We start from the raw sequence: 13,067 nt of genomic DNA, 5'->3' as shown, positions 1-13,067 counted from the left end.
CCGCTTTCGCAAGGGACAAGTTGCTATAATGTGCGATATCGAGCGTATGTTCCATCAGTTTCACGTCAAAGCGGAGGACCAGGACTACTTGAGATTTCTCTGGTGGGACGATGGAAACTTCCAGGCTCAACCATCAGTCTATCGTATGCGAGTGCACCTATTTGGAGCTGCCTCCTCCCCTGGTTGTGCAAACTTTGGGTTGAAACATGTTGCTGCCCAAGGACATGGTCACTACAGTGAAACGACCATTCAGTTCATTGAACGAAACTTTTACGTGGACGATGGGCTCACAAGTGTAGCAACCAAGGAGGAAGCCATCAAGTTGGTAAAGGAAGCAAGGCAACTCTGCAGTGCTGGCAAACTGCGAATTCACAAATTCATTTCTAACAATCATGAGGTACTTGCATCCATTCCAGAGAGTGAACGTGCAGATTCGGTACGAAATCGTGACTTGGTTCTTGGTGAGTCCCAAATTGAGAGAGCTCTGGGAATCAAATGGTGCATTGTTGCAGAGTGATTGTGGATGAACGCCCACTTTCTAGAAGAGGAGTCTTATCAACTGTGGCATCCATCTATGACCCTCTTGGCTTTGTGTCACCATTTGTTCTGGTTGGAAAGCAAATACTCCAACAGATGTGTCAAGGCAAGGTTGGATGGGATGAGCCACTGTCAGAAGAGCTCAAACCACGGTGGGAGTCTTGGCTTTTAGATTTAAAGAACCTGGCTGACATCAAAATTTAGCGCTGTTATCTCCCAGAAGGTTTTGAGAAAGTTGAAAGATATGAGCTGCATCATTTCTCAGATGCGAGTGTTAAAGGGTACGGTGAATGTTCTTACTTGAGAGCAATCAGCGTTTCAAACCAAGTCCACTGCTCTCTAGTTATTGGCAAAGCCAGGGTGACTCCTACAAAGGTCACCACAGTACCCAGGCTTGAGCTATCAGCAGCAGTTATTGCCGTGCGAACGAGCGACCTGCTTAAAAGGGAGTTGGAAGTTCAAGCCAAAGAATTCCTTTGGACAGACTCGAAGGTTGTTCTTGGATACATCAACAACGAGGCGAGAAGGTTTCACATATTTGTGGCAAATCGCATTCAACGCATCCAAGAAGGTTCCGATCCAGACCAGTGGAGATATGTGGCTTCTGAGAACAATCCTGCTGATCATGCATCACGAGGTCTGACAGCAAAGGGACTAATCACTTCCAATTGGTTCACCGGTCCAGATTTTATCTGGCGGGATAAACTTCCCGCTGATGACCTTAAGGTGGGAGAGTTGGGAGCTGAAGACCCAGAACTTCGCAAGATCTTTGTCCATAAGACACTGACCACAGAAGATTCGTTGCTTAATCATTTTTCAAGATTCTCAAACTGGACGAAGCTAGTTAGAGCAATTGCACGACTCATGCGATGTGTCAAAGAGCTCAAGGGTCTGATGTGCAGAACAAACGAAGTCACCAGTCTTGAGGAGAGGAAAGAGGCAGAGCTTTTCATCATAGCTACTGTCCAAAACGAACTGTTTTCCGAAGAAATCAAAGATCTGAAAGCAAAGCAGACAACAACAAGAGATCGTGCAAATAGGCTGCACAAACTGAATCCCTTTTTGGATAAAAGGGGTGTGTTAAGAGTGGGAGGTCGGCTGGAGCATGCAGATTTACACCCACACATCAAACATCCAGTGATCTTGCCAAACAAAACCCACATATCAAAGTTACTGATTGAACACTTCCATCAAAGGGTTCATCACCAGGGACGTGGGATGACGATGAATGAGCTGTGATCAAATGGCATTTGGCTATTGGGATGTAGTCACGCAGTGTCTTCCTACATCTACAAGTGTGTCAAATGTAGGAAATTCAGAAGGAATGCTGAGGTACAAAGAATGGCAGATTTACTGCGTGAGAGAGTTGAAGCATCGCCCCCTTTTTCCTATTGTGGAATGGACTGCTTCGGCCCGTTTTACGTTAAGGAGGGAAGAAGGGAACTTAAACGCTATGGTCTGCTATTCACATGTCTGTGCTCTCGTGCTGTGCATATAGAGCTTCTTGATGACATGACCAGTGATGCCTTTATTAATGCTCTTCGAACCTTTATCGCCATACGAGGAAGTGTTCGACAACTTCGGTCCGATCAGGGTACCAACTTTGTTGGAGCAAGACGAGAGTTCTTGGAATCTGTAAAGAAAATGGACCAAGAAAGCCTAAGACAACTAGGTTGTGAGTTTGTCATGAACCCGGCATCTGCCAGCCATATGGGTGGGGCCTGGGAAAGGCAGATTAGGACGATTAGAAGTGTTTTGACATCCATTCTGGATCATTCATCCAAAAGACTTGACACTTCATCCTTGCGTACCTACCTGTATGAAGTCATGGCGATCATAAATAGTAGGCCCTTAACAACTCACCTGTTGAACGATCCCACTGGTCCACAGCCTCTTACGCCGAATCACATCCTGACTATGAAGTCTTCAGTGGTTTTACCACCACCTGGTGAGTTTGTGAAGGAAGACCTTTATCTTCGCAAGAGATGGCGCAAGGTGCAATACCTGGCTAATGAATTCTGGACCAGATGGAAAAGGGAATACTTGCTGAATCTTCAGCAGAGAGGAAAATGGTACAAAGCACGGAGAAATGCTAAGATCAACGACATTGTGATGCTGATGGACAATAGTCTACCCAGAAATGAGTGGAAGTTGGCCAAGGTAACCAAGGTGTACCCTAGTGAGGATGGAATCATTAGGAAACTCGAGTTGCTAATCAGTGATGCGACATTGGATGACCAAGGAAAAAGAGTTAACAAGCCAGTGTATCTTGAAAGACCTATCCACAAAACAGTTACCCTACTTGAAGCTGAATAGTTCAGAATTCTTGTCTCTGTGATTTATGTGACTAAGGGACTGTATACACTTGCCTTTACAACGAGGTTCAGTTGAAAAATCATTAATGATTTGGTGGGAGTGTGGCTGCCGTCAGCAGCACTTATGCAATTTAAGACAATTTTATGGTTCAAGTTACAATGAATAAGTGAAATACTTTATTGTTAATATATGTGTGTGATGTAATGTATGTTGTTGGTTGGAAATACATTTAAAAAGGGTTTACAGAATGTTTCCAGGGTGGAACCAATGTTTAGTCTGTTGTTTGAGGTCGACGGTATATTCTGGTACACGCTACACTCGGTAGAGCGCAGCATGCTTTCGTCTCTCTCTGGTGGTGGTAGAGACATGTAGACGCATGCAACGGAGTGTCCGACTATGGGAAAGAGTGACACTACAAGAAGCGTTTTCATTAACCCCTGCAAGTTAATGCGGCCAATGAGGTATGCAATTTGTATATGTTGTGATAGAAAATAAGATGTTTGTTTGTGATAGAGCGAGCGAATTTATGGTAACCACGTGTATATGTTAGCATTTTGTAAAGGTCAAATTGTGAGCATTTATGTTGTTTAATAATGTACTTTATTGTTTATTCTCTATGAGAACAATGTACGGTGGAAATTGATTATTTTATGTTGTTGTACAGTTCTCACGGCATCGTTACAGCATCTCTGGTGGCATCGTTGGTGGCGCCCGTGTGCAATAAATGCCAGTAAATCAAGAACGCCTTGTGTTCGTTTTTCAACTTGGAGGGAGTTACAATGCCATCGCCCACGTCCTACACACCACTCTCAGCCACGTGGACAAGAAACAGGGTAACTATGTGTGAATGCTGTTTGTTGGTTACAGTTCAGCGTTTAACACAATAGTGCCCTGCAGACTGTTCACAAAGCTCAGGGATCTGGGACTTAACAGCCGTCTGTGTGCATGGGTGTTGGACTTCCTCACTGGCAGAACTCAGGTGGTGAGGGTGGGCAGGTGCTTCTCCAACAGCATCACCATCAACACAGGAGCACCTCAGGGATGTGTCCTCTCGCCACTGCTCTACTCCCTCTACACTTCAGACTGTGTGGCCACCCATGGCTCCAACACCATTGTGAAGTTTGCTGACGACACAGTGGTGTTGGGTGCCATCTCCAACAACGATGAGGCGGCCTACATGGATGAAGTGAAGAATCTGGCATCGTGGTGCCAGGACAACCACCTCCAGCTGAACGTCAGCAAGACAAAGGAGCTGGTGGTGGACTTCAGAAGGGGTCAGCACAGAGACTACAAGCCCATTATCATCAATGGAGCTCCAGTGGAGAGGGTGCAGTCCTTCAAGTATCTTGGCGTCCACATCTCCTCAGACCTGACATGGGCTGCCCACATTCAGGTCTAGACCAAAAAGGCTAGGCAGCGCCTGTATCACCTACGACAACTGAGGAAGTTCAGGGTCTCTCCAAAGATCCTCAGGATTTTCTATACAGGCGCTGTGGAGAGCATCCTCACAGAGAACATGACATCGTGGTTCGGGAACAGCTGTGTGAAGGACCAAAAAGCTCTCCAGAGAGTGATCCGTACAGCAGAACGCTGCTGCAGGATTGCTCTCCCCCCGCTTCAGGACACCTACACCAGGAGATGCCGGACTAGAACATCTGTGCCGAGTATAACCTGGAAGTCCCGAGGTCAAAATGGGAGATGCCCCCAAGGGTGGTGGAGAATGACCGAGCTAAGATCCTGTGGGACTTCCAGATACAGACGGACAAAATGGTGGTGGCTAACCAACCGGACATAGTGGTGGTAGACAAACAGAAGAAGACGGCCGTAGTGATCGATGTAGTGGTTCCGAATGACAGCAATATCAGGAAGAAGGAACACGAGAAGCTGGAGAAATACCAAGGGCTCAGAGAAGAGCTCGAGAGGATGTGGAGGGTGAAGGTAACGGTGGTCCCCGTGGTAATCGGAGCACTAGGTGCGGTGACTCCCAAGCTAGGCAAGTGGCTCCAGCAGATCCCGGGAACAACATCGGAGATCTCTGTCCAGAAGAGCGCAGTCCTGGGAACAGCTAAGATACTGCGCAGGACCCTCAAGCTCCCAGGCCTCTGGTAGAGGACCCGAGCTTGAAGGATAAACCGCCCGCAGGGGCGTGCTGGGTGTTTTTATATATATATATATATATATATATATATATATATAATGTTCTTCCTCTACACCCCCCCCCCCCCCCACCCCCCAATTTTTGCACATGTCGAGGAGCGTGTCAGGCTACATTTCACTGTGTGTTATACTTGTATAACTATGCATGTGACAAATAAAGAGCCTTGAACCTTGAACTATCCCCAGAACACCAGAGTATTCATCTCCTGGCCTCTTTACATTTTCTCCAATCATCCCTGTTTCTAGAGTCTCGCCCCATCTGCAGGCAGTCCAAAAGAAACTGCCTCTGCCATTTTCTTCTTCTTAATCTTTGATTTTTCTCTTCACTTTCTCCATTGGGTCTTCTTAGACGCACTTTCCAGAAAGCAGCAACATTTTTTGTGCCCCATTTTTCAAATTGTGCATCTCACTTCAGCTTAATGTGTTTCCTGTTTTGTTTTTACACAGGTCATGTAAAAGAAATCCTACCAGAGACTCGACAAAGCTGAACTGAAAGACAGCACGGGCAATAAATCAGAGCAGCACAGAACTTAAGCACACATATATAAGGTGATTTAACAAATCATGTCTGTTGTAAATGAGTAAGCCATTTATCGACCTGACTCAGGTTTTAAAATTATCATCAGAAAAGACTGAATCCTGACCTGAGAATCCCAAGTGTACACTTTGGACTCTCCACTGCAGAAAACAGAAGCTTCAGTCCTGAATCCTGCAGGTTGTTGTTACCCAGATCCAGCTCTGTCAGACGGGAGGACTGGGAGCTCAGGACTGAGGACAGAGCTTCACAGCTTCTGTCTGACAGGTTACAGCCACTCAGTCTGAAGAAATGATGACAAGAAGACATGAAACACTTGTGTTAAAGTATTCATGGTGCCATGAGGAGCTACTACATTTACAATATTTCAACACCGTTTCAGGACATGCTGGAATCCTTATTGCCTCATGTTACAAAAGACAAATGTGGCAGTTTACTGTGACTTGCATGGATTCATTAAAAAAACAAAACATACGACATTCTCGCCTGAAAATATGTTAAAAGTTTATTTTGTGACCCAGAAAGAGTAATAAGAGCAATATTAAAACTAAGTAGCTGCAGCCATTGTTGGAAACTGGAATTGGCTGGGCCGCGCTATGAATTCTGGGATATGGTTTTTCTATTTTGTTTTCCTGGTGGAAAATCAGGAGAATTCCAGGAGAATGGTGGCTCCAGGAGATTTTCGGGAGGGGCACTGAAATTCAGGATTCTCCCGGAAAAATCGGGAGGGTTGGCATGTATGTTTCCAGGACATGCTGGAATCCTTATTGCCTCATGTTACAAAAGTCAAATGTGGCAGTTTACTGTGACTTGCATGGATTCATTAAAAAAACAAAACATACACACAATGTAAATTTTTTCCAAATGAAATTGATTAAATGATGTTAATTGATGAAAAAAAAATCGATATTGCTTGATCTGACCTCAGCGTTTCCAGTTTGCAGTATTGACTCTTCATCCCAGCAGACAGAAGCTTCAGTCCTGAATCCTGCAGGTTGTTGTTACCCAGGTCCAGCTCTGTCAGACGGGAGGACTGGGAGCTCAGGGCTGAGGACAGAGCTTCACAGCTTCTGTCTGACAGGTTACAGCCACTCAGTCTGACATCAAGGTGGAAGGGAGACAAGATCAACCAAACAAATCAGAGCTTTATTGCTTTTTTGTTGTTTTTAAGCAGAAATCAGTGAGGTGCTGGTAGATTCTGTTCTTTTGGTTTATTACCCAACAACACACACATACACTAATATTTGTGACTTTTGTAATAGTAGCATTTACAATGCAAAGCAACAGCGATCACAGATTGAAGGGGCCTGAATAAAACTACAATGCAGTGATTTTTAAGATGACCTGTTCTTCCAATTTCCAAAAACAGATTTCTCCAACCTTACAGTTAAAAATAATTCTTTATCTCATACTGAATCTTGGTGCACCTCCCCCAGTTTATTAAAATGAAGAGGTACTGAAGTTGCTGTAAGTGATGTGTGATGCCACTGATTTCCTTCCTGATCCAATACAAAGTAAAATTCAGGCTGGTATCCGCGATACTGATGAAAACTATTCCTTCAGAATCAATACAAGACATAAGAAAATATGATGTTTTGTATAACATAAAAAGCCTGAATTTTAAAATATTCAGTTAATAATCAAAAACAGATGTGACTGAAAATAATAAAACTGAGAAACATTTTATGGCCATTGCTACGGGCCATTCGATCCTTTTACAACCATTGCAAGAGCTTGGTTGGCATAGCCGGCAATACGTTGGATAGTAATAAGTCCGGTGGGTGATGGGCTCCACCAGGGCTGCCCTTTGTCACTGATTCTGTTCATAAATTTTATGTTTAAAGGCTGTATCAAAAGTTCATTCAAGTTACAATATTGTGGTCAAAAGTTCTCCTTTTTTCTTTTATACTATACAACTACGCTGTCTCATGGTTTTAGGACATGGATCTGTCATGGAAGAAATCTATGACCACTTTTAATCAACATTTTAAAAATAAACATGATCACAGATTTACTCACAGAGCCTTGTTGGAGGCTTTGACCACTGGCAGCAGCCTCAGAAGAGCCTCCTCTGAAGCAGAGTATTTCTTCAGGTCAAACACATCCAGATCTTCTTCTGATGACAGTAAGATGAAGACCAGAGCTGACCACTGAGCAGGAGACAGTTTACCTGTGGAGAGACTTCCTGATCTCAGGGACTGTTGGATCTCCTCCACTAGAGAACGATCATCCAGTTCATTCAGACAGTGGAACAGATTGATGCTTTTCTCTGCAGACAGATTCTCACTGAGCTTCTTCTTGATGTGCTGAACTGTTTTCTTATTGGTCTGTGAGCTACTTCCTGTCTGTGTCAGCAGACCTCGTAAGAGAGTCTGATTGGTCTGCAGTGAAAGACCCAGGAGGAAGCGGAGGAACAAGTCCAGGTGTCCATTTGGACTCTGTAAGGCCTTGTTCACAGCACTCTGGTGGAGAGATTGAAGTTTTGGTTTGTTAAATAATTTAGATTTCTTGGAGGTTGTTTGTTTGTCTTCCAGCAGATTGAGTCCAGAGTTGATGAAGGTCAGATGGACATGAAGAGCAGCCAGAAACTCCTGAACACTCAGATGGATGAAGCAGAACACCTTGTTCTGGTACAGTCCGCTCTCCTCTTTAAAGATCTGTGTGAACACTCCTGAGTACACTGAGGCTGCTCTGATATCGATGCCACACTCTGTCAGGTCTGATTCATAGAAGATCAGGTATCCTTTCTGCAGCTGATCAAAAGCCAGTTTTCCCAGAGACTCCATCATCTTCCTGCTCTCTGGACTCCAGTGTGGATCTGTCTCAGCTCCTCCATCATACTTGACCTTCTTCACTTTGGCCTGAACCACCAGGAAGTGGATGTACATCTCAGTCAGGGTGTTGGGCAGCTGTCCTCCCTCTCTGGTTTCCAGCACATCCTCCAGAACTGTAGCAGTGATCCAGCAGAAGACTGGGATGTGACACATGATGTGGAGGCTTCGTGATGTCTTGATGTGGGAGATGATCCTGCTGGCCTGCTCCTCATCTCTGAATCTCTTCCTGAAGTACTCCTCCTTCTGTGGGTCAGTGAACCCTCTGACCTCTGTCACCATGCCAACACAGTCAGGAGGGATCTGATTGGCTGCTGCAGGTCGTGTGGTTATCCAGAGGCGAGCAGAGGGAAGCAGTTTCCCCCTGATGAGGTTTATCAGCAGCACATCCACTGAGGTGGACTTTCTAGGGTCAGTTAGGATTGTAGTTTTGTGGAAGTCCAGAGGAAGTCGACACTCATCCAGACCATCAAAGATGAACACAACCTGGAAGTCTTCAAAGCTGCAGATTCCTGCTTCTTTGGTTTCAGTAAAGAAGTGATGAACAAGTCCCACCAAGCTGAACTTTTCCTCTTTCAGCACATTCAGCTCTCTGAAAGTGAATGGAAATATGAACTGGATGTCCTGGTTGGCTTTGTCTTCAGCCCAGTCCAGGCTGTATTTCTGTGTTAAGACTGTTTTCCCAATGCCAGCCACTCCCTTTGTCAGCACTGTTCTGATTGGTTCATCTCTTCCAGGTGAGGCTTTAAAGATGTCTTCTTGTCTGATTGTTGTTTCTGGTCCGTCTGGTTTCCTGGATGCTGTTTCAATCTGTCTGACCTCATGTTCATCATTGACCTCTGCAGTCCCTCCCTCTGTGATGTAGAGCTCTGTGTAGATCTGATTCAGGAGGGTTGGGTTTCCTGCTTTAGCGATGCCCTCAAACACACACTGGAACTTCTCCTTCAGCTTAGACTTAAGGTTACGATGACAAACAGCATCTGGAAGTTCTGAATAATAATAATAAAAATACAACTTTAACAATCATATTTTACAAAATGCTGATGACAATTTCTGACCCACTGAGAAATGACTGAACACACTGGTGTCACAAGTCTCTCATTTATCCAGCAGCTTAAATCTTTAGATAAATCCTCTTACGTCTCTGCAGACGGTCAGCCAGCTCCTCCTGCTTCATTCTCCTCAGGAAGTCCACTGTGATCTTCACAAATGCCTCTCTGCTGTTTCTCCTCTGCTCATCATCCTCCCTCTGAAACTCCAAGCACTGGGGCTTATTTGGATTCAGAGCCTTCTGGATCTTCTTCAGCTCGTTCTTCACAAAAGTGATGATGTTGTCCTCCAGCAGCTGGAACAGAATATTTATGAATGACCCACCACTCTGAACTTTAGTCCACACAACATCCACTTCTTTACCATCAAGGGGCATATCATCCACGAACTCTTTACCAATTATAGGTTTGACTTTATCTGATTAACTGAGACTTTGTCCACAACTCCACGATCCCAAAACGTTGATTCTGTTCATATGAATGCAGCGATTTCAGTGGGAGAAACATTTCACTGGTGTTCAGAGCTGAACTACCAACAGGTTGATGATCAAAGCCAGAAACTTGGAGATGTTTCAGGTGACTGAGTTGATCGTACAGACAACTGGTCTTAAAGGTTCACTCTGTTTACGCATACAGATCAGTATTTAAGGTTTGACTCTCATCATCCACTGGGGCACAAACTGGGCGTCATCAGGACGCTACAACACAGAACAAACACCATCCCCACAGACACAGCAGCCAGCGAAGCAGAAGAACTTCACATCAAGAAGGTCCTGAGTAAATGTGAACGCTGGTTTGAGGGCGGAGTCAAGGAGGCCATTTATGTGAAAAGGAAAGACCATCTCTGAATGGAGGAGGGGCCTAAGGGTACACATTTGTCACCATCTTACATGCTGTGATTGCAGCCATTCCCCAGCTCTCTGTGAACTGGACTCATGACCATTGATCAACAACCATTGATCAATGGTCATGACAATATGCGTACCAATGATCAATGAACTGACCTCCCAGCCCATTGTTCCTTCAGTGGGCTGGTTTCAGTCATACAAATGTCCTGTTTATGAGATTGAAACCTGCAGTCAGCTGAGACTGAAGAAGTCACCTGATGATGATGAAACGTTTCTCCCACTGAAAACATCCAGATGAACAGAATCAAGCTTTTTTGGGATTTACGTACCTGGATGATTGAGCATCAAGACACAACTCTGTGACTTTTCTCAGATGAATCAATCCTCTCCTCCAGCTTTGTTTACATCTACCAGCCCTGTGGCGCTGCCCAGGGACAATAATCTATGTGAGAGGTGGAAAGTCATACAGGTGTCTGCTCCTGCCTTCAGTTATTTTATCTACTGTGTGTCAACTGGCTGAACCTCCTCCAACTGTCTACTGTCTCCCTAAACTCAACAATGACTTAGTGATCTATCCATTCTCTGACCAAACACATCCTGCTGCAGGAGGTTAACATAGCAGCCAATGATGATCCCACTCACTGTGAACAACACATTTGGACCTGATTTGCTGCTCTGGTTTACACGTGAGCTTCCACTGCTGCTGTCACCAACTTGAGAGGCTCTACAGAAAAACTGGACTTGTCCATAAAAATCATAAACTACATTACAAGGACAGCATTGCTCAATCAACTCTAATTACTACTGACATGTTTTCTCTTCTAACTAAGGTACAGACACTCAAACTTGCTGCTTTCAGTGAGAAGTCAAATGTCTGAATATGAGCTGGAAGCTGCTGAGAGTCCTCCTCCTTCCCGTGGGGTTTACTTTCTCTACTACTTTCACTATAAACACGCCCCTTTCATGCACCTGCAGAGGGCCACCAGCAGATGGAGCTGTCTTAAACAAATCCACTTGGATAGTTAGCTGTAGATGACTTTATCAGTATGATTGTAGGACTTTGAGTTATTCTTTAGATTTATTTAAACTCTTATATTGTGCACAAGTGTTGAGCGACCCATAATTTCTCTGTACTTTTCATAAGAGCAGCCAGACTTTCAGCTAGTTTTTCTTTGCTCTGCAGGTTTTATGAAGGTGTGTCAAAGTTGTTCTTTGGACATTGGCTGCTTTTTAAATCATTTTCAGTCCTCGTACAGGAACATTCTTCAAGCTAAATCCAAGTGTGTTAGACCAGAGTTAACCTGATAGATATGTGTGGGTGTGTAACTCTTAGAAGCTGATTGGCTGCTTTTTATGGGGGCTGGGTCTTTGGAAAGTGTTTTAGTAACACACCCTGAACTGCACACTTTAACAAACAACATGAGATTTTAACAGTAATGTAAAACTCATGTGATTCACTGTTATTAAGCACAAACACATCTATGGCCCTGTTTCCATTAGTAGCTGCTCAGATCGACTCACCACAGGTCGCCACGACTGGACTGGATCCACTGGTTTCCATTACAGTTGAGGACCACCTAATGTGGTCGTCTCAATACAGCCGAGTGTCAGCTCACATCATTAGTAAGTGCTAATGCTGCTAATTTCCATCATATTTGTCATTTATTGCTCAAAGTTTTTGAAGAAACAGTTATTCAGCTTCATCCCCACTGATCTCGACTACAAACTGTTTCACTTTGGTTTCTGTTTAAAGCCTCGATGTTTAAAACGTTTCCCTGTGATCACATTTGCACCGTCTGATTTCAAAGTTTGTTTCTTTTGGTCATTTAGTCCACAGAGTCCTTGGTGTTCTGAAAGGGACCTATAAATAAATGCATTATTATTAACATTAAAGTAGTTGTTGTACATGTACAGACCATAAATATGGAGTCCAGCTGTGTTTGATGCTGCTGGGCAGACTGACCACTGGGAACCTCTGAGCTCTGCTGTTCCACTCTGTGGAGGAACCATGAAGGATTAGATCAACACAGGATAAAGATCCAGGAGTTTCTGCTCAAATAACTTCATCTGAATCAAGTTTTAAACTCTCAGATTGTGAACATATCAGTAATTTTCAGTCTGTTTTCATGGACGTCCTTTCAGTGGTGATGTCAGGGATGATTTTGAAGAAGCTCATCAAACTGAACCATCAGCAGATCACTGCTCCAAAACCAGAACATGATCCGAGTCTCCCTCCACCACCAGAACACCAGCTTTACTAACGTGGTAGATCAGTGTAGTACAGATCAATAACTGATGAGTCATTTGATCAAAATCACTGAGTGCTTCACGTCTGACCCTCTGATGCTTCTGTAGACATTTTGCATATTTAATGAATGTCTGACAGTTTTACATTCATTCTATGAACACAGTGGAAATGTTGTGTTATAGTCTCCATGTTGTTTCCAGCATCATAAATTCTTAAGTTCAGAAAATTAGATTCTTTCTTCACAGCTGAAAAACAACAACATTTATTCTCTATTGAAATCTGCATCGTCCACTCCAAAGGTCACAATCTGAAGGTAACATCTGGTTTTGTTCCCTGTGGTTAACTCTGAGCATCAGTATGGTGGGATTTATCCACTACATCCACACCACTGTGGTTCAGTGTTGTCCTGATGGAGTAACAGCAGCCAGTATGATCCAGGCTTTAGCTGCTGGGTCTCTGTGTGACCTCTCAGACTGTTTAACAGATCAGACACAAAGAGAATCAGAGCAGCTCTGTTCTTTAAAGACAAACATGAACCCACTCAGG

The 13,067-nt window shown here is 44.1% G+C and overlaps 1 protein-coding gene across 1 annotated transcript; it reads right to left on the bottom strand.

Annotated features, from left to right (window-relative positions):
- Positions 1-5,474: 5,474 nt before the first annotated feature.
- On the bottom strand, positions 5,475-12,264 carry LOC146577176 (protein NLRC3-like). Its single transcript, XM_085267628.1, has 5 exons — positions 12,190-12,264; positions 9,517-9,721; positions 7,565-9,365; positions 5,655-5,828; positions 5,475-5,499 (listed from the first exon to the last, which is right to left on the bottom strand). The coding sequence occupies exons 1-5, from the start codon at positions 12,190-12,192 to the stop codon at positions 5,475-5,477; spliced, it is 2,208 nt and encodes a 735-aa protein (XP_085123754.1). The 5' UTR covers positions 12,193-12,264.
- Positions 12,265-13,067: the final 803 nt, after the last annotated feature.

This window comes from Mchenga conophoros, linkage group LG3, assembly GCF_057382185.1.
Source record: "Mchenga conophoros isolate Kocher_MC1m ecotype Shallow Benthic linkage group LG3, M_conophoros_male_GT1.1, whole genome shotgun sequence".
Lineage (NCBI taxonomy): Eukaryota > Metazoa > Chordata > Actinopteri > Cichliformes > Cichlidae > Mchenga > Mchenga conophoros.
This window is presented reverse-complemented; position numbering and strand designations above follow the sequence as displayed.

Bases quoted from the DNA above. Each gene is read 5' to 3' on its own strand.
- LOC146577176 (XM_085267628.1), bottom strand. The intron at 9,366-9,516 runs GTAAGAGGATTT...ATTATTATTCAG, and splicing joins GGCTGACCGTCTGCAGAGAC to AACTTCCAGATGCTGTTTGT. The intron at 5,829-7,564 runs GTGAGTAAATCT...TCATTTCTTCAG, and splicing joins AAAGCCTCCAACAAGGCTCT to ACTGAGTGGCTGTAACCTGT.